At 37.2% G+C, this 18,809-nt stretch overlaps 2 protein-coding genes across 4 annotated transcripts in view; both read right to left on the bottom strand.

Moving 5' to 3' along the window:
* LOC107704882 (calbindin-like) overlaps positions 1 to 4,638 on the bottom strand; it is a 19,236-nt gene extending 14,598 nt beyond the window's left edge. For 2 of the 3 annotated variants that reach the window (XM_016507903.1, XM_016507901.1), the window contains exons 1-2: positions 3,219 to 3,336; positions 2,847 to 2,923 (exon numbers count right to left, since the gene is read on the bottom strand). In XM_016507903.1, coding sequence (XP_016363389.1) covers positions 2,847 to 2,923; positions 3,219 to 3,297 — 156 coding nt within the window. In that variant the 5' untranslated portion in view covers positions 3,298 to 3,336. Of the gene's footprint in view, positions 1 to 2,846; positions 2,924 to 3,218; positions 3,337 to 4,145; positions 4,223 to 4,517 lie in introns of those variants that run through there. The other variant, XM_016507902.1, reaches the window with a different exon arrangement.
* A 5,041-nt stretch (positions 4,639 to 9,679) lies between these two features.
* LOC107704990 (purine nucleoside phosphorylase-like) overlaps positions 9,680 to 18,809 on the bottom strand; it is a 16,513-nt gene continuing 7,383 nt past the window's right edge. Inside the window, exons 3-6 of the mRNA XM_016508103.1 lie at positions 16,421 to 16,524; positions 11,419 to 11,594; positions 11,097 to 11,287; positions 9,680 to 10,368 (exon numbers count right to left, since the gene is read on the bottom strand). Coding sequence (XP_016363589.1) covers positions 10,121 to 10,368; positions 11,097 to 11,287; positions 11,419 to 11,594; positions 16,421 to 16,524 — 719 coding nt within the window. The 3' untranslated portion in view covers positions 9,680 to 10,120. The remainder of the gene's footprint in view (positions 10,369 to 11,096; positions 11,288 to 11,418; positions 11,595 to 16,420; positions 16,525 to 18,809) is intronic.

The following is an 18,809-nucleotide window of genomic DNA, read 5'->3' on the forward strand; positions in this document are numbered from 1 at the left end:
TATATATATATATTCCTCTAAATGTTTTCCCAACTAGCTTAGCAGAGTTGTCTGAACAAGCAGTTTCATATGGAGCAATGTTGATTTGTTCAATGTTTGTCAGCTCCCAGCATGCATTGCAGCATGAATAAATTATGGCTGGCTCATATTATTACTCATTTGATGTTTGTCACCATTACTGAGGTTTATGCGTTGAGTTCCATGTACATCTATGAATACATTTTCAGTCTGCTTTATTCGAGAGTATTAGGTGAACAGAGCCGAAGTACGGTAGGAACAGATTAGGGCTGCACGATAAATCGCATGCCATATTTAACGCGCATCTTGTCAGTAAAGCCATTCTGTAATCAGCGGTAAATCTCCATCACATGCGGGCTTTCACATGGAGCAGCATTAACTACACCGAGCCGTTGTTCACTGACAAGCTACGCAAAACCACGATCATATTTTGCACATGTTTTGCGCAGCTTGTCGAAAAATTAAATATCGCATGCGATTTATCGTGCAGCCCTAGCACAGATGTACAAGATTAAATGAAACCTGGACACACACACTATCTATAAGTCTTAAAGTCTGAATAAATTAAATTGTTATATGCAGAGGCCCATGAGAGACATTCAGGGTGCAGAAAAGCACAGCACAATATCATTAGAGGTGTGAAATGACCCAGTGACTGCTTTTCCTCAGTCCTGTCACAGTCCATCACCTCCTCTTTACGTCTAATAGGGCTGTAACTCAATGACATGGGAATCTCAATAAAGTACAGCCACTGGACATCACCTCGGGAACAACATGGAGGACAAGAAAGTCACTGTTTTACAATGTCAGACCAGCTGCACACCTGTATATTTGGATCTTCCAGGTAAAATATAAAATGGTGTGATTGTAGAGGTTATATATCAGTGCTGGTAAACGTTTGTTTGTGTAAGAGTGTCATGGTTTACCTATTAGCCCCTGGTGATTGAAACTTTAACTACCAAACTGTTTCAAAAAGCCTATTTTATCATAATAGACATTTAGAATTAGCTGTGCATTCTATCAGACTTTGTTGCAGGACATTTTCAGTCCTTTTCTTTCAAGGGTCACCTGAGCAAATGCCACCGAGATGCAAATGCTTCCTAGAGGTATAATAGTCTGATCCCATAAAGTGCAAGCCTTGAGACCTTGAGCATGATACTTAACCCAGGTTGGTCATGGAGAATCGCTCAGTGGCTACTTACTCTGACCTTCATGATGGAACGCCTCAAAACTTCACATTTGTTATGACATTCATTACAGTCATTCTGTTACCAATTATTCAGCATGTATTCAATCATTCCCAGCCCTTATGAACGTTGTTTGCTTGGCAATTTCAGCATGTGTATTTTCGAGACAAGAACAAGCCATCATTCGTACCAGTAATGACTTTCTTCCAAGGTCATTCCACTACATCAAGTCTGCAGGCAATTCCCTTCAATGAGGCTTTGGTTCTTTCATATTTGTTTTCAACACACTGTGCATTGCTGTTCTTTATAGATAGCAGCATAACCAGCAGATTGCAACTACAGAGGTAGAATTATTGTAAAATGAACGCAAATGAGGATTTATTCTCTATGAAGCAAATGAGGGGAGGAGCCAGCAGCAGATGTGCATGGACCCAGATGGGGAGACAGACTGACTCTAACGTGCTGACTGAGACAAACTGGGACAAAGTCTCTGTCCTCTATCAGAGCTTTAACAGGTCTGATAACATGCCACTCTATCATGTGATAGGCTACAGCAAAGGCGGAATTCATCATCATTTATTATAAATGCAAGCCTGGAGACAAATGTGTAATGCCACTAAAATCGCAATATCTTCTCAGAAGGTCACATAGATAAAGCATCATTTTACTGAACCAAAATGAGATCCATTTACAGTAGATGACCTGTGACCATGACCAACACCTCACACCCTCATCTAAGGAGATATTATTAGCAGATAGTCTTGTTGGGTTGCAGTGGTGCCTGATGCAAAATTATTTTTCAGTGTTAACAAAGTTATTGTTTTGTTTTGTTTTTTGATCTTTCATTTTCATTAATTCTTCATTTTTTCCAAAATTGTTAATTTTATGAAACATTTGCTTTTTCAAACTCTACAACTAAAACATTTCGGGAAACTGAACTTTGCAATCTTCTTGCAATCTGCTACCATATCCTTACAATATCAAACAAAAATGGATCAGATTAAGAAAAAAAAAAAAAACATTAGGCAAGATTTTTCCAGATTTAGGCAAAATTTAGACAAGTATGTTTATATATAATAAATGTATAATTTGTTTTATATTAATAATAATTATTATTATGCATTATGTAATAAATGTTATTTATTCTTTAAAAAAGATCAAACTCATCTCATGTTGTTCAGTGTTCTAATAGCCAAATTAATTAATTGGCTTTCATTGTTCTTTTTTTTTTTTTTTTTACCACAAATTCGAAAGTTCACAGTTTATTACATGTGGACAGCAGGAAAATATGATAATACATGTCAAGTTTCATAATTTTCCAATGTCAAGGGAAATTTTATATTTGAAAAGAAAAGCATTTTGCACTATTTTTTTTTTCTAAAACAATACAGATTTTTTTTTTCTTTTGGCAATGTTGTCATTTTCACGAAATGATTTATTTTTATTTTTATTTTTTGCTTGTTCCCCAATTATAGATTATGGATACTCTTCTTCTTCTTCTTCTTCTTCTTCTTCTTATTATTATTATTATTATTATTATTATATTGCGTTATCAACACAATATCTTCTTGGGATGTTTCACATATGTGTTCTAGCCTGATGCTTATATGCGGCAGAAGACTGAAGAAAACTGTGACTTACCAGTCCTGCTTGTTTTCGAGCTTGTTGAAGTTCTTTGATAAAATTCTGCAACTCCTTCCCCTCGATATATCCATTACCTGAGAGCATTTACACCCCAAATCAATGACACAACACAGATGAGACGTGCTTTCATCAGTCAGCCAAAAAAGTATATTTCAAAGCCATCTGAAATGACTAACAATCTATCTCTTGTCACACTTTGACATCCTCACAGGTTAATGACTGTCTGTTAGGTAAGATACATTAGACAAATAATTTTAACCAAACTTTTGGAAACCAGTTGCAAAGCAGGTGGCAAGAATAATCCCAATTTTTTTCTTCCCCAAAAAATGTTTCAGTTCATGAAATCCACAAAATAAGGAAAGAAATTACCATCGTTGTCATAATGATGGAATATATCCAGGAACTGAGAGGCTGAGATCTCTACTCCTTGCAGGTAGGCGTTTGCCATGTTTTCTCCGTGTGTCAGGCGCTGATGCTGTGAGACCGATGCTGTGAGAATGGCTCTGTGATGTCTCCAGTATTTAAGTGAAGTTCCGCCCTCCCCTCGGATGATGGCAAGCGGCCAGCGCACCTCTGTCTCCGCGCGCCGCAGGTAGCATGTGAGACGCATTTCAATCAGGACTTCTTTCTGCGCGGATGTCACAGACTCCAACCGAGCCTATTGACACTTATAAAACTCAAAATAGGAACTGTGGAACATTTGGCCACACAAAAAAAAAAAAATGCCATTTTACAATCTGACGTGCATGAAGTGCGCTTTATGGAAACAGTGAGCTTTTTTTTGTTTGTTTGCTATTTTTATATTGTTATTTTTTCAGCAATATATTAATTTCAACAATGCTTTCTCTAACGTAGCCTATTAGTCAAGCTAGCCAGCGTGCCTATTTTTGGCATGTTTCAAAATGACTATGGCTATCCATGACATTTTCTATTGCAATCATTTTCGTGCGATAGTACGATAAAGCATGATAGACCTGCACGTCACATATTTCAGAAAAGGTTTTGTGGTTTATTAAAAAATAACAATAAACGACGTCGACGTCAACAGATGTCGTGCCTGACTGACAATTCCTTCATATGTTCACGCCGGCTAAAAATCTAGAAAATGTTCAACTGCTTTAAAATGACGGGTTTTTTTTTTTTTTGCTCCCTGAAAATCGTAAATGTATATTATTATTATTATTATTATTATTATTATATTGCGTTATCAACACAATATCTTCTTGGGATGTTTCACATATGTGTTCTAGCCTGATGCTTATATGCGGCAGAAGACTGAAGAAAACTGTGACTTACCAGTCCTGCTTGTTTTCGAGCTTGTTGAAGTTCTTTGATAAAATTCTGCAACTCCTTCCCCTCGATATATCCATTACCTGAGAGCATTTACACCCCAAATCAATGACACAACACAGATGAGACGTGCTTTCATCAGTCAGCCAAAAAAGTATATTTCAAAGCCATCTGAAATGACTAACAATCTATCTCTTGTCACACTTTGACATCCTCACAGGTTAATGACTGTCTGTTAGGTAAGATACATTAGACAAATAATTTTAACCAAACTTTTGGAAACCAGTTGCAAAGCAGGTGGCAAGAATAATCCCAATTTTTTTCTTCCCCAAAAAATGTTTCAGTTCATGAAATCCACAAAATAAGGAAAGAAATTACCATCGTTGTCATAATGATGGAATATATCCAGGAACTGAGAGGCTGAGATCTCTACTCCTTGCAGGTAGGCGTTTGCCATGTTTTCTCCGTGTGTCAGGCGCTGATGCTGTGAGACCGATGCTGTGAGAATGGCTCTGTGATGTCTCCAGTATTTAAGTGAAGTTCCGCCCTCCCCTCGGATGATGGCAAGCGGCCAGCGCACCTCTGTCTCCGCGCGCCGCAGGTAGCATGTGAGACGCATTTCAATCAGGACTTCTTTCTGCGCGGATGTCACAGACTCCAACCGAGCCTATTGACACTTATAAAACTCAAAATAGGAACTGTGGAACATTTGGCCACACAAAAAAAAAAAAATGCCATTTTACAATCTGACGTGCATGAAGTGCGCTTTATGGAAACAGTGAGCTTTTTTTTGTTTGTTTGCTATTTTTATATTGTTATTTTTTCAGCAATATATTAATTTCAACAATGCTTTCTCTAACGTAGCCTATTAGTCAAGCTAGCCAGCGTGCCTATTTTTGGCATGTTTCAAAATGACTATGGCTATCCATGACATTTTCTATTGCAATCATTTTCGTGCGATAGTACGATAAAGCATGATAGACCTGCACGTCACATATTTCAGAAAAGGTTTTGTGGTTTATTAAAAAATAACAATAAACGACGTCGACGTCAACAGATGTCGTGCCTGACTGACAATTCCTTCATATGTTCACGCCGGCTAAAAATCTAGAAAATGTTCAACTGCTTTAAAATGACGGGTTTTTTTTTTTTTTGCTCCCTGAAAATCGTAAATGTATCGTATAATTCTCACACTAATCCTTGCTTTTGCTTGGACATTTATGTGCAATTTTGTCCGTATCTTGCAAATGGATTCCAAAAATTAAGGTGCAAAAGGAAAAGTGAACATACCTAGGTGGAAAATTGAGTCTAGATTTTTAGTTTACTGATGTAGTTTGGATGGACTTGGAGGTTTGGTTCAGTGAGTTTACTATGAATTTTTTTTCTTTGTGGTTGATGGTAACAGAGCTTGACCTCACTTTGGATATTTATGGAGTTCATTTTTGTTCAGAATCTACAAAGGTAAACGTGCAGTTCCCAGACACAGGGCTTTATATGGAAAGCACCACTAATAGCTTGGCCTTCACAATTCAGAGACCTTATCATCCAGGAGGACAAACTTTTCTGTATGCTGTGTGTATGTGCTTTGTGTAAGAATTGATCCAATAACGCTGAACTTATGGAATTAATTTTCCTCTTGCTTCTGCGGACATCATTCCCTAGTTCAGTTTTCTTGTTAGTTTTCTCTTGTTTACAGAACATTAATTTGTAAAAATGAGCAATGACCCATGAGATAATTGCTCTCCATATGTTAATTAATGAGGCTCTGCCCAGACAATGACGGCTGGGTCTATGGTCCTCTGTCACGGCATCCTGCCTGGCAGGTAGGCAGGCAGACAGATAGATGGACAGTTCACCACACACAGCCACCCTCATGCAATTAGAAACTTCCCTGGTAGTCTGGCAGAGCGAGTAAAATGAGCTTAAATTAGACTGCATGGTGCTAATGGTGCATCCAGATGTTATCACAACACAACATTGGAGTTTCTTAACACTTGATGTGGCATATGTTTGTGGTGTCGGGAGGCCACTATTTGTTGTATAGACACACAGATGGGTTGGCTGACAGTTGTAGTGTGAACCGAGGCCATCATGAAACACTCCTGCAGAGTATTGTTGTGAGGAGCTTGTATCACACCTTAGCAAGTAAACAGTGGCACCTGCACATTTAAACAACTCATCTGCACCTCAGATGCTGAGATACACACCATACGATACCTGCAATCAGAGTTAGAGTAATTGTAAACTGATTTCAGAAGTTCAGCTTCACTATGCCATAGCTACTGTTGTACTGTATATATATATATATATATATATATATATATATATAGTATCATATGAGAAAGAGTGCAATATGGTAAATCAGCACGGCTGTGACTTGTGCATATAGGCACAAGGCCACAGGTAATCACAGATGTGCTGATATAAATCCATATCTTAATCCTGCTTGTGTGATAATAATTCAAGTAAATTTTTTTGTGGTCTGCGTAACTTATATAGAAGCACATCTTGAAAACCCTCCTCATAAAAAGATGCCTCAGTGTATGTTATTCATGGAAGAACAATTTGTCCATTAAGCAGATCACTGTTGAGCAACCAGTGGGAAATGGGGAACCATTTTTGTTATTATTTTTTGTCTTGATCACTCATACGCCGATTTTAAATGATCTCTTACTTGCAAATTTTACGTTGTTTTTTCATAATAGAAATGTCTTCACTAAAATAATTGTGATATGAAAAATATTTTCCAATAATTAACATCTCACTCAGCCATTTACAAAGTAATTCAACTTTGCTCCCAAGTTAATTGCCAGCTATTTTTAGGAAGTCTGATTGCAAGCCAGTCTCAGCCTGCACTTACGACAGTAAGAAAGTACTTTTTGTCCCTCAGATCCTGAAGATGCAGCAAATAGCCTAGTGCGCTATCAAATCTGTGACAGCTGAGGTCTATCAGCAACCACACAGACATTTTGTCCTGGGTATTGTGGAGCACCTTCTAACTGTGGTGGCATTTGTGGGGAAATAGCAAGTCTGGATTTCTCTGATTATACCACAATAAGCAGTTTCGTCCTTGCTAATGTATGTGGAGCTTAAATGGTCGAAGTTCAGCCTTATGTTCAGTGAGAGATTTAACAGTCTGAAAAGAGTTTTAAGATCTGCCTTTCTAGCAGAACTTTCAAAGACCTAAAGACTGTTCAGAAGGGACCAGTATTTCATGCTGACTCCAAAAAACAGGAATGCGAATGTCTGCATTTAAATGAATTTGGGCCAGGCGAACTTTTGATTTCTGTACTTGACATTCAAAGAAAATCAAAGAAGGTTATGCCCGCAACACCAACACAGTCAAAGCTTCGATTAAGTAAAAATCAATTTTATTGATAAGAATACTCATTATAAGATGGTGCTAATTAGAAAAATGACTTTTTGACCCAAAGAGTTACATCTTAGAAGAGCAAAAATGAAAGTTTTTGTCAATTTAAGGGTCATTCAAAATATTTTGCCCCAAGCTGGTATTTTTATGGACACTAGCTTATAAATACATAGAAAAAATCAACACCTGCATATCCTAAACCACTCATCTACACCTCATATATTGAGATACCATATAATAAGAATGAGATTTGCTGTTTTATTGGAAATTGATTTAAAACATTCATGGTTCATGATGCATTGAAAATTAATCTATGTCCATACGCTCATGATAACAGAAAACTCAATGGTGCAATAACAAAAGGGGATACGAATTATGAGAAAATGCTAAATACATAATTAAAGGGGTCATGAACTGTCTTTATTATTTTTTACCGTTCCTGTTTTTGACTCCCTCAACAGAATGCTCAGTTTGAATAGGCGTGGCTGATTGTAGGCTCAGAAGTAAACACCCACTGCTATGATTGGCTAAAAGTTGTGTATGTTTAACAGCCTACATCCTTCATCGATAGACACCCCTTAGGGGGGTGCAACTGGTGCGGTCGCACCGGGCCCGCGCTTGAGGGGGCCCCGCGGCGAACGGAATCCCCCCACCCACCCCCGGAACGTGATTGCGAACGGACCGAGAGGGGCCCCGCACCCTACCTCGCACTGGGCCCCGCGTCAGCTAAGGACGGCCCTGATAGACGCTGCTGTGATTTAGGTAAAAAATGAATAAATACTCCGTAAATATCAAACGATCTGTAATAACAGACAAAGCAATAGTGACCACATAATAAAAACAGTTACTCACATTGGTGCGACATTACTGTTGGATTCAATATAGCTGGCACAGCTTTGTATTTTAGTTTAAATCTTTCTGAAAATCCCGTGTCGAATTGTTTCTTGTTTGTAAATGAATCCGCGGTTAAAATGAAGCGAACAAAGGACCAAGTTCTTACAGACGTAGTCTGGAACTTCATTAAAAATAAAGTTCAACCACTTTTTAATGTTGGGATCAGAAGGAAGGCAATGCAATGACTATTTTTCCAACACACAACCTGGCACTGCACAGCGTCTTGTATTCAGAACGATTTTAACGTTTGGTTTTGCGTTGACCTGCATTCACCTTATTTACACTACATGTGCAAATCGGTGGGTGGGGCTAAACAGGCAGCGATGTAGAAGCAGGATAAGACTGTATGAGAAGCAGGCTTTGATCTTTTAGGTGGATGCGGTGTTTAGCCACACTATTACATCATAGAGTGGCACATTCCACAACCTTTTGTTTTGGCAGACTGCTTTCAATATAAACTGCTAGATTAGATAGTTTAGATTAACGAGAAAGTTTTGAGTTCTTAAATTTACAGGAAATTACCTCTTTTATGTGTCAATTTTGGTTTCAGTTCATGACCCCTTAAAGTCGTGAAAACTTTTGGAATGAATACTGGAATGGATAATTTACTCATCATCAGGCTTTTACAAATATGTATGACCTTCTTCTGTAGAGCACACACACACAAAAAAATAATTATTAATTTTTAATCCATGATACGAAAGTAAAAGGGGTCCAGTGTTGTTTTGGACACCAATGACTTTCATTGTATGGACCAAAAACAGTTGAAACATTCTTCAAAATATCATCTTTCGTGTTCTGCAGAATAAAAGAATATTGAATATCAAATATTTATTTTATATATAGGTATAGGTGTAGTTACTACATCTAGCAGTAGGGGCAAACTGCTGACGCTAAACAGCTAAATATTGTTACATGGGGCGTAATACATTTGTTGATCTTGTCACATATACAAAATGTATCACCGCTAGCTATTTTTTGCAGTGCCTTTTTAAAAATATACAGAAAAACAGATGATGTCCTGGCATAAAATTATCAGTACCTTTTCTGTTATTCTGTTATACAGCATACAGACACTTTCTTTAAGTCTGGCCTTCCTACAAAAGCAAAAAAGCATGCTGCTAACAACACCAAGATTATGGGTTTGATTTCCAGGTAAAGCAAGAACTGATAAACAAATGTGTACTTTGAATAAGGTGTAAGTCACTTTGGATAAAATGGATAAAAGTATAGATGTACAATAAATGTAAACCTTAAAACACAATACAATGCCTAATTCAAAACACCTGTGAAAATTCAATATAGAAAATGTCTTTATATTAACACAGTACATTTCTTATAGTGTATATTAATCACCCTATGGTACGTTATATTATTTATAATAGTTTTTTTTGGGGGGCTTTTAAATGCATGTTCCATCTGAGCAGTCAAATGTTTTATTACATCATTTCAACTGAGGGAGATTTATTTACATTGTACATTTTGGTTATTTTCATATTTCCTTTTTTAGTCAGGGAAATACAACAGTGTAACAACACAACAATCACATTCTGAAGATCAAATACATCCTCCACAAAGGCACAGTAACATCTGACATTGGAAATTTTCATCCAACCAGATAAAAAAGGCTAACCGTAACAGGGAGCCTTCAAGATCTGTAGTACTATAGATTCACATGACTTTCACAGTGCCCTCAATTCAGCTGGTTTGATTGACCCTACACAGCATTTGAGTAGATGCAGTTGCTGTTGTTGATGGTCTCCACTTGATGAGAGCGAGCAATGAAGGTTACAAGCACATTCTGGAGCATCTCAGCTCTCATCTTGCTGATCTGCAGCACCTCCTCGTGATTCACCTTCTCCTCACGGCTGTAGTCCAGAGAAACCTTGTTGGTGATGAGCGAGAGACCAAGGACCCGCAGTCCGCAATGCTTGGCTACCGTCACCTCAGGAACCGTGCTCATGCCTGAGAGGGCAGCAGGAGGAAAAGAGAAACAGAGAGAGACTCTTAATTAAATGGCAGTCATCTCTGTGGTGGCACAGTAGGTGATTCATTAATAAAGCAGACCGGGTCTGGGTCTCACTTAATACTTAATGAGGACTATTGCGGTCTTGTTGGATACACAGGAAGAAGAACTCACACAGGAACTAGGAACTGACCGGTCTAGCCAGGGGAGCCCACTTAGCACATACTCCACGGTGCTGCCATTTGGTAATCGGAGCCCAATTATCTAAGACATCATTCAGCTCATCAGAGGACCAGCGGTGAGCATAGTTTATGCCAGTCATATGGTCAAGAGAGTTATTCAGATCACCGATTAAACTAATCACATTGATTAAAGTGGGCCACTTTGGCCCTTTGGGTGGGCCTAATCTCCATCAGTTAACATGGCAGGTCCCCTCTGCTAATATTATGAACCAGTTATAATTTTCATGAAAGACAGATTAAAGGACAGGCACTATACACAAAAGAACCACTCAAACTCCTCAGAGAGAGGACATTGATGCAGCAATGAGGAACTAAGTTTCAGTGATTTTTATTACTATTTATGTTCCTAAAAAGTACCTTAACTTATTTATTTGTTAATTGTCGAGACACATTGTCTAATGTTTAGTAAAACTTTAGTTTTAGATGAGACAGATACAAAAGACAAAATTTTCTTTTTTTCCCTTGTGTATTGTGATAGTCCATACCAACAGAGTCGCTTCCCAAGATGTGCAACATGCGTGCCTCAGCGATGGTCTCAAAGTTGGGTCCACTAACCATACAGTAGACCCCCTCATGCACAAAATTAGAGTAGCCCAGCTCAGCAGTGATGTCCAAAACTAGTTTCCTCAGGTCTTTGCTGTAAGCATCAGACATGCAAGGAAACCGGATCCCAAATCTGAGGAAGAGATGAAAGAAAACGCACCATCTTTTCCATTAAATGGAAAACAGTTCTGTAAAATAATATCCAATACCTCCTCCCTCTCTTTTACACTTTATTCTGTCTTTTTCTCTCCCTTATCTGCGTACCGTTCATCATTGGGTCCACACAGTGGGTGCTGCCCAGCAAACCCTGGCAAGTTAATATGGTCCTTAATGACCATGATGTCTCCCACTTTGAAATCCTGACAAAGACCTCCAGAGGCATTTGTTACGGCAATGGTCTCCACACCCATCAGCTTGAAGATCCGCACGGGGAACGTGACCTGCAAAAATTCCCACAGACAATACAAGCTGTTACACACAGCAGGGAACCTCTCTGACTAAACGGTCAAATATATCATTTTCACTTTTAACTTATTAAATTAATGAGTCATTGCCTCTCAGGTTCAGACGTATTTAATGGAATATATGGAAGTCAGAGATGTAAAAATAGCATGTGGTATGTGCGTTTTTTGCATCTTCTCAAGTTTGAAAACGAAAATAATCGAAATTTCAGAAATAAAGCAAACAAATATAAGAAAACAGGAGACCAACACAGGGCCATTTCTAGGCACAGGCGAACTAGGCGGTCTCCTGGGGCACCACCATCTGGAGAGGGCACCAAAGAGTGGCCCAACACCCTTGTTAAAAGGAAAGTTCACCCAAAATTGAAAATTGTCATCATTTACTCATTCTTACGTTCTTCCAAACTCGTATGAGTTTCTTTGTTCTGCTGAGGACAAAAGAAGATATTTTGAATGTTGTTAACCAAAAAATTGACGGTAGTCATTGACTTCCATAATATGGAAAAAAATTACTATGGAAGTCAGTAGCAACTGTTTGGTTATCGACATTCTTCCAAATATCTTCAGGGTGAGTAAATGATGAAAGAATTTTCATTTTTGGGTAAACTGTCCCTTTAACATTAACATAACGAGACTGTATTTTCACATATAATTTGCATAATGTTATCAGGAAGACCGTGATTAGAAATACAAAAATTGAGTGTACATTTAAATTACATAAGTTTTAAATGAATGACAGCTTCAGCAAAATAACCCATGTTATGGTTTCCATGACCAAAGTTTTGCTATATTTTTTTGAATTGTCCAGGAATATTTTGAATAATTGTGTCATTGTTCATTAACATACTGGAAATATTAAAAAAATCTTGATTTCGTTCATTTAATAAAATGAAGATCTGCCAGATTAAAAATTTTACAAAAAGACAATTATATATAAATATATGTTTATGTTTTATAAATTAATTTATTAATTTAATTTTATTGATTTATTTAATGCCAACAGGGATCTCACTTAGGGTGCCAAAATGGTCTTAAACGGCCCTGGACCAACATTTATTTATATGTTTATACATTTGTTTGTTATTTTTTTACATTTACATTGCATTGGAAAGGGGCCTCATTTCATTTCAGAAGACTGTGTGAATATGACAACATCCACAAGCCTAAATGTGCAATGGTATTCCACAGTGCCTCACAGTTTTAGGCTAGTATTAAATAAGCTTTAGTGATTCTAAATGGGATAAATATAGGATTGTAAAGCAGGGAGCCATTAAGGGAGGTGTCAGTGCGAGCAGGAGAAGAATAATGAACTTGCGGGCTCAGTATAGCACAGCTCAATAGGGATGTCACAATCTGTCAGCCTGCTCTCCAGCTGATGAACCAGGGTGGACGTGCGGGGCTGCCACAAGCAACACGGCCATTACAGCTATACACAGAAGGGTCAACGAGGTGGACCGGCATTCTCAGGAAATACGCCCCAATTTGGTACCCTCTAAATCAGGGGTCACCAAACTCGGTCCTGGAGGGCCGGTGTCCTGCAGAGTTTAGTTCCAACCCTAATCAAACACACCTGAACCAGCTAATCAAGGTCTAACTAGGCATACTTGAAACCTCCAGGCAGGTGTGTTGAGGCAAGTTAGAGCTAAACTCTGCAGGATACCGGCCTTCCAGGACCGAGTTTGGTGACCGCTGCTCTAAATCAAAGCTGACTTCTTTGTGGATTGTAAACTCTCAGAGATCAGATCACTTCATTTTTGACTCTTTAACTCTCCTGAGAGAATTGGTCTATAGGTGCTGCATTATAGGTCTATAGATGGTCCGTTGATTACCCGTCACTGGCAGCTTGATTAATGTGCAGTATTATGGAGTAATGAGAATATGTCTTTAAGAAAATCTTGTATGTCTTGGCACTGTATGAATTGGCATATATTTCAGTTTTGTATTGAATCATATCTTAAAGCTTCTGTTAAGGAAATTATAATCAGTTACAGTGTATAAAACCATCAGTCTAATATGAACACTGCAACAACATTATAGTAAGAGATTTGAAAATGCTGGTTACATTTACTGATGAGAAGATTTAGGAAATATCAGACAGCTTAAAGGGCATTAACAACCTGTAGGAATATACAATGTATGACAAAGCAGACAGGAGAGTAGATTAACGTCGGTGGTCTTTAAAGCATGAAATAATCATGAATGAACATCAGAAGGTATCTTATTTCAACCGCAAAAAGACATCAATACACCATTTTTTTACGTTAACAATCTGGGGTCTGAGGGTGTTTTGGGGGCCTGGAGAAGTTTTGACATGCCCTGACATTTGTGCTTTTTTCAGTTGCTCAAGTCTGATAACACTGTAATCAGCACAAACTGGGCTACAATCAAATGTGAGCAGCATGTATGTCTTTCCGCGGCTGAAACAAGATATCTTCTTATGTTTATTCATGATTATTTCAACGCTATAACTAGTAAAGAGGAAGAGATGATCGGTTCACGTGCCGTTAAAATATGCCTGTCTATCTAACCCATGTTTACATAGAAAAACAATGCAAAAGCAGCAGAGTGGAATGCAAAAATGCATTTTGTGTAAACGCCCTCTTTTCAGTTTAAACAAGCCCTCTAAATGCTAACATCATAAAGCTGTTTTACTTGCTGCAGAGAAACAGAGGTCAGTGAAGGGCTAAACAAGCTCGACTGCCCAATTACCCTCCACTGCACATCTGTCCATAACAACGAGATCACTTAAACAAGCCATAATAACTGTTTGTGTTACCAAGGGCAAACATGAAAGCATGTTTAAATCCTAAACCATAAATGAAATGAGTGGGGTGCACTGTTAGGGCACAATGAGTTGGCACAGATTTGCACAGTGACTCATAGATATTCAGCTAAAGGGAAATGAACAGTGGACTGAAGGTGCATTTACAAAGCAGCTGTCACAGTTTGACAAAGGATTTAATAACCAGATTGGTCGAGCTACTGCTTATTATTTGAGGAGCTTCAAAATTTCTGTACCCCCCCCTAAAAAAACTCTCTCGTTTAATTTTATGTCCCAATTTGCATACTTATATTATGCACTAATTGAGCTGTTTACAACTAATTGATACATTAGAGGAAGACAACGCATGAGTCATAAAATTTAATCTGCATATCTTGCATTAGCATCAGTGTTGTTATAGGTAACTAAAACCAAAATGATTAAAATCCTTCTCAGCAATTGAAATAAAGCTGACATAAAATATAAATAGTAGATGAAAAAAAAACGTCAACTTAAATGAAAATTAGAAATGTTTTCTTGGCAACTAACTACAATAATTATGCACTAAAATTACTAACAATAAATAAAGCTAAAAAAATGTAAATGACAAAAGCACATAACAAAATTGCCTAAGACTGAACTAAAACTACAATTAAAACGAATTGAAAATATGATATGATATGATAATACGATGAAAATATGAATTATAAAATAATTGCTAATTTAAAATATGAATAAACATAAACAATACTAAAATGCATATCATTATTAGCATCAAGCTAAATTCAAACCTTTAAATACATTTACTTTTAGATTCACAGTTTAAAAAAATGCTTTGGCAAGTTCATCCACACAATCCTTGTCTTTTTTATGCAAAAAGTGAATGAAAAATATGTACCTGGCAGACAAATGTTAGTACGTTGCGCTAGCAAAGCTAATGTCATGGGTGAAAATATACCAAAAAAATACTATTTATTTACAACATTTGCCTGATAATGTCTGAGAATCACCAACATCCGATTTAAAACGGGTACCATGCAAATTGGGATGCAGTGTCAGTGTGTTTTATGTGCCACAGCCATTAAGACATTAAATACAAAATAGTGTTTTGAAAGACTGGAGTTTGCTAATACAGGGTGCTGATGGATTTAATGCCCTAGCAGCGCATTAAGAGTGAAAAGCTCTTGGCTGGCTGTAGAGGGCACGGTGGCCATGACAACTGATTGTAATGCATTGTGTCATGTTGTCAGGGCTGCAATTACAGTGACAGTCCCACCCCAGGGCAAGAGGTTGTAGATTCTCTCTGTAATTTAGTAAAAAGTGGCTCTCCATCCCCATGTGCAACACATAAATTATTCCCCTGGACAGACTTTGACGGAGAGAAAGCAGGAAGCTCACATCATTCATGCTGTTTAGTTGAACTCTGGGATAAATTAACATGGAAAACTTGTAAATTAACTAAGACTTTCAACCGATTTGAAAATGTATTCACAATTAATATCACAAGTTAATATGTTAATGCATGCAGTTCAATTTTTAAAGGAAAACAAATGATTTTCTCTCCTGAAAATAAGGTTCACGGTCACAACGGAATACAAGTGCAAACTGAAAAATGCCAATGAACTGCTTTGAAATGAGAATGACAGCAGCAGTGAGCAGTTCGTTTCTCCTCCGCACCTGCATTCTCAGCATTCAGCCTCTGTATTCATGCGGTGTTGCTCCTGATTGCGACAGATAAAGTTAATGGCCCATACAGGAGGTAACAGCTCCTTTCTGTTTTTACAAATAGGAGCTGTTTACAACAAGTTCACTTGTCCTTGAGGTGATGCTAAGAGACACCAAGGCCACTGCTTGAAGCACACGCTATAATACTTTATGAGACATTGATGCCAAAAACGGGGTTTGTGAAATAGCTTTTACTTTAAGCACAGAAGCCACTGAGTTTGTAAGTATTATAAATGGATGCATCTAAGAAGCCTGTCGAAAGGCAAGATGAAGTTGGTAATACCTGCAACAGAGATATCAAACCATTTTTTGAGCTCACCTTACACAATGAGTAACCCTCGTAGAGATGGAGCCTTCCTTGCATAAAGACACACGACTTGCCTTTGATTTGACCAAACACCAGGCATCCTTCATGACCTGGAACTATGTGTAAAAAGACAAACATATAAGTAAAAAACATATACAAATTTTTATATTCTATATAAAACATATGATTCATAAAGTTTTCGGTCAGTAAGATTTTTTCCATGTTTTTGAGCATAAATCTTTTATGCATTATTTGGTCAAAAATACATACAGTATATATATATATATATATATATATATATATATACTTTTTATATATTTTAAAATATAAATATTACATAACATATTGCAGTTATACAATATTTATATAACATATAAAAATGTTAATTGCAGTTTAATTGCGGGATTAAATCCTAAAATACAACCTTGAGGTGAGAATTTCATGAGAGTAACACGACAAACTCTGTAATACCATTTAATCGGAAAATATTTTCAAAATGAGACACTTTTACATGGATTTGCATAACGCAATGTGATAAAGCAGTTTGATGATAAAATGCAGTTGGGCTTAAAAGCTGCAGTTGTGCTCATAAATTTACATACCCCTTGCAGAATAAGCAAAATGTTAATATTTTTTTACAAAATACGAGGGATCATGAAAATTGCATGCTATTTTTTATTTAGTACTGTCCTGAATAAGCTTATTTTTTAGTAGTACTGTCTTAAAAGGTGAAAACATTTACTGATGCTCAGTAAAGTGAGTCCCTCAATTAATCTCTAAATCAAAGTCCCTGTTGGAAAGTGGTCAATATGCAGAAGATGCTGGAAAACCTGAGAATGTGCAGGAACTGGAGGATTTTTTTCTTAAGAACAGCAGGCAGTTACATTTTTCAGTTATGGAACTTGACAGTCATGGATCATCCAGGAAATTACACACACACAGTATTAAGATTCAAGGGAATGTAAACTTTTGAACGGGATAATTTTTTATAAATTCAGTTATTATTTATAACTGAATTAAAAATAACATGCTATTTTCATGATCCCTCTTATTTTGTTAAAATTATTAACATTTTGCATATTCTGCAAGGGGTTTGTAATCTTATGAGCACAACTGTATCTTTAACTGATTAAAAACCTCCTGCTGTAAAGCATTTACTCTTTGCTCTCTTCCTAATATATTGCTTCTACCTAAGGGGTTATTCATCTAATAACCTCTCTGTAATGACCATATAGAGGGTCAGATGCTGCTATTGATAACAGAAGCTATCAAATCCTTTCTACAATATAAAGTTAACTGACTAATGACTATTCCCGAGTCTCAGAGATCCTGCTGGCTTGGCTGTATTTGGAAGTTCATCGATTTGCATTGCATGCTCATTCAACATTGGAAAAGTTGATATCTGCTGCTTAGGGATGACTGCTGATGTCATCAAGGATGGCATTAGTGAGACTGATTATGTATCATTAGTGTATGAACAGGTGGAGCAAACATTGTTTTCTAAAATTATGAGCAAGTAGGCTGCAGTTTGTTTGTGGCTTCAGGAACTTACTTTGATATAGGAACAAGCCGACTGAGCCAAGTGAATGGGAGCTTATGTAAATGTAACCTTGAATTTTGGCTGATGAGATGTGTTTGGCCCTAAAACCTGCAGCGTAATGAGGTTCTGCTGGAATAATAGCTCTGTTTTTCCAGGGGCCGATTCCTCTTTTCTTGCACGAGCGTTGATGAATGACTCTGAGGGGAAAAAAACTCACTCAGAGAGGGGGGCTATTACACTCACCCTGAAATGTATTTCCTGCAACATTGTAACAATGAATGAGCAAATGAACGTTTCGGTGCATGCCACCTGATCAGATTGTCATGCAATTTGGCAAAACAATGACTGTAATGAGAAAAGTTTTGAGAGACATTTAGTTATGCTTAAAAATTCCTTATTATCTAAATTTGTTTTAATGAAAAATAAGTGAAGTGCATATTTTGCAAAGTTAAACCTTAAACCTTACTGAGTTTAGTTTGACTGTGTATATACATATATATACAGCTAAAGTAAATATATGTATAATTTGTTGTTAGACACTTTTTACATCCATCTATATGGTGTAGTGACACTAAAGTGATGTGAAATTTGATTTTGATTTGACACTTGGTGATTTATATGACTGATGCAATAGGCAATGCAAAGAATTTATTATTTAAAATATGAGCACAGAGCATCCATAGTTCTCATTATTCAAACTGTCAGTCATTCTTCTGTTGATCTCTGTAAACCAGTGCATTTAAATTATGAAGTGGATTAGAGAAAGAATGACAACACAAATGGATTCTAAGACCCTTATTATACTTTCCCTTAATTACAAGGGCTCTTATTCTTCAGCCATAATTAAAGTACCCACACTCA

Source organism: Sinocyclocheilus anshuiensis, unplaced genomic scaffold, assembly GCF_001515605.1.
Source record: "Sinocyclocheilus anshuiensis isolate Anshui unplaced genomic scaffold, SAMN03320099.WGS_v1.1 scaffold702, whole genome shotgun sequence".
In the NCBI taxonomy this organism is placed as follows: domain Eukaryota; kingdom Metazoa; phylum Chordata; class Actinopteri; order Cypriniformes; family Cyprinidae; genus Sinocyclocheilus; species Sinocyclocheilus anshuiensis.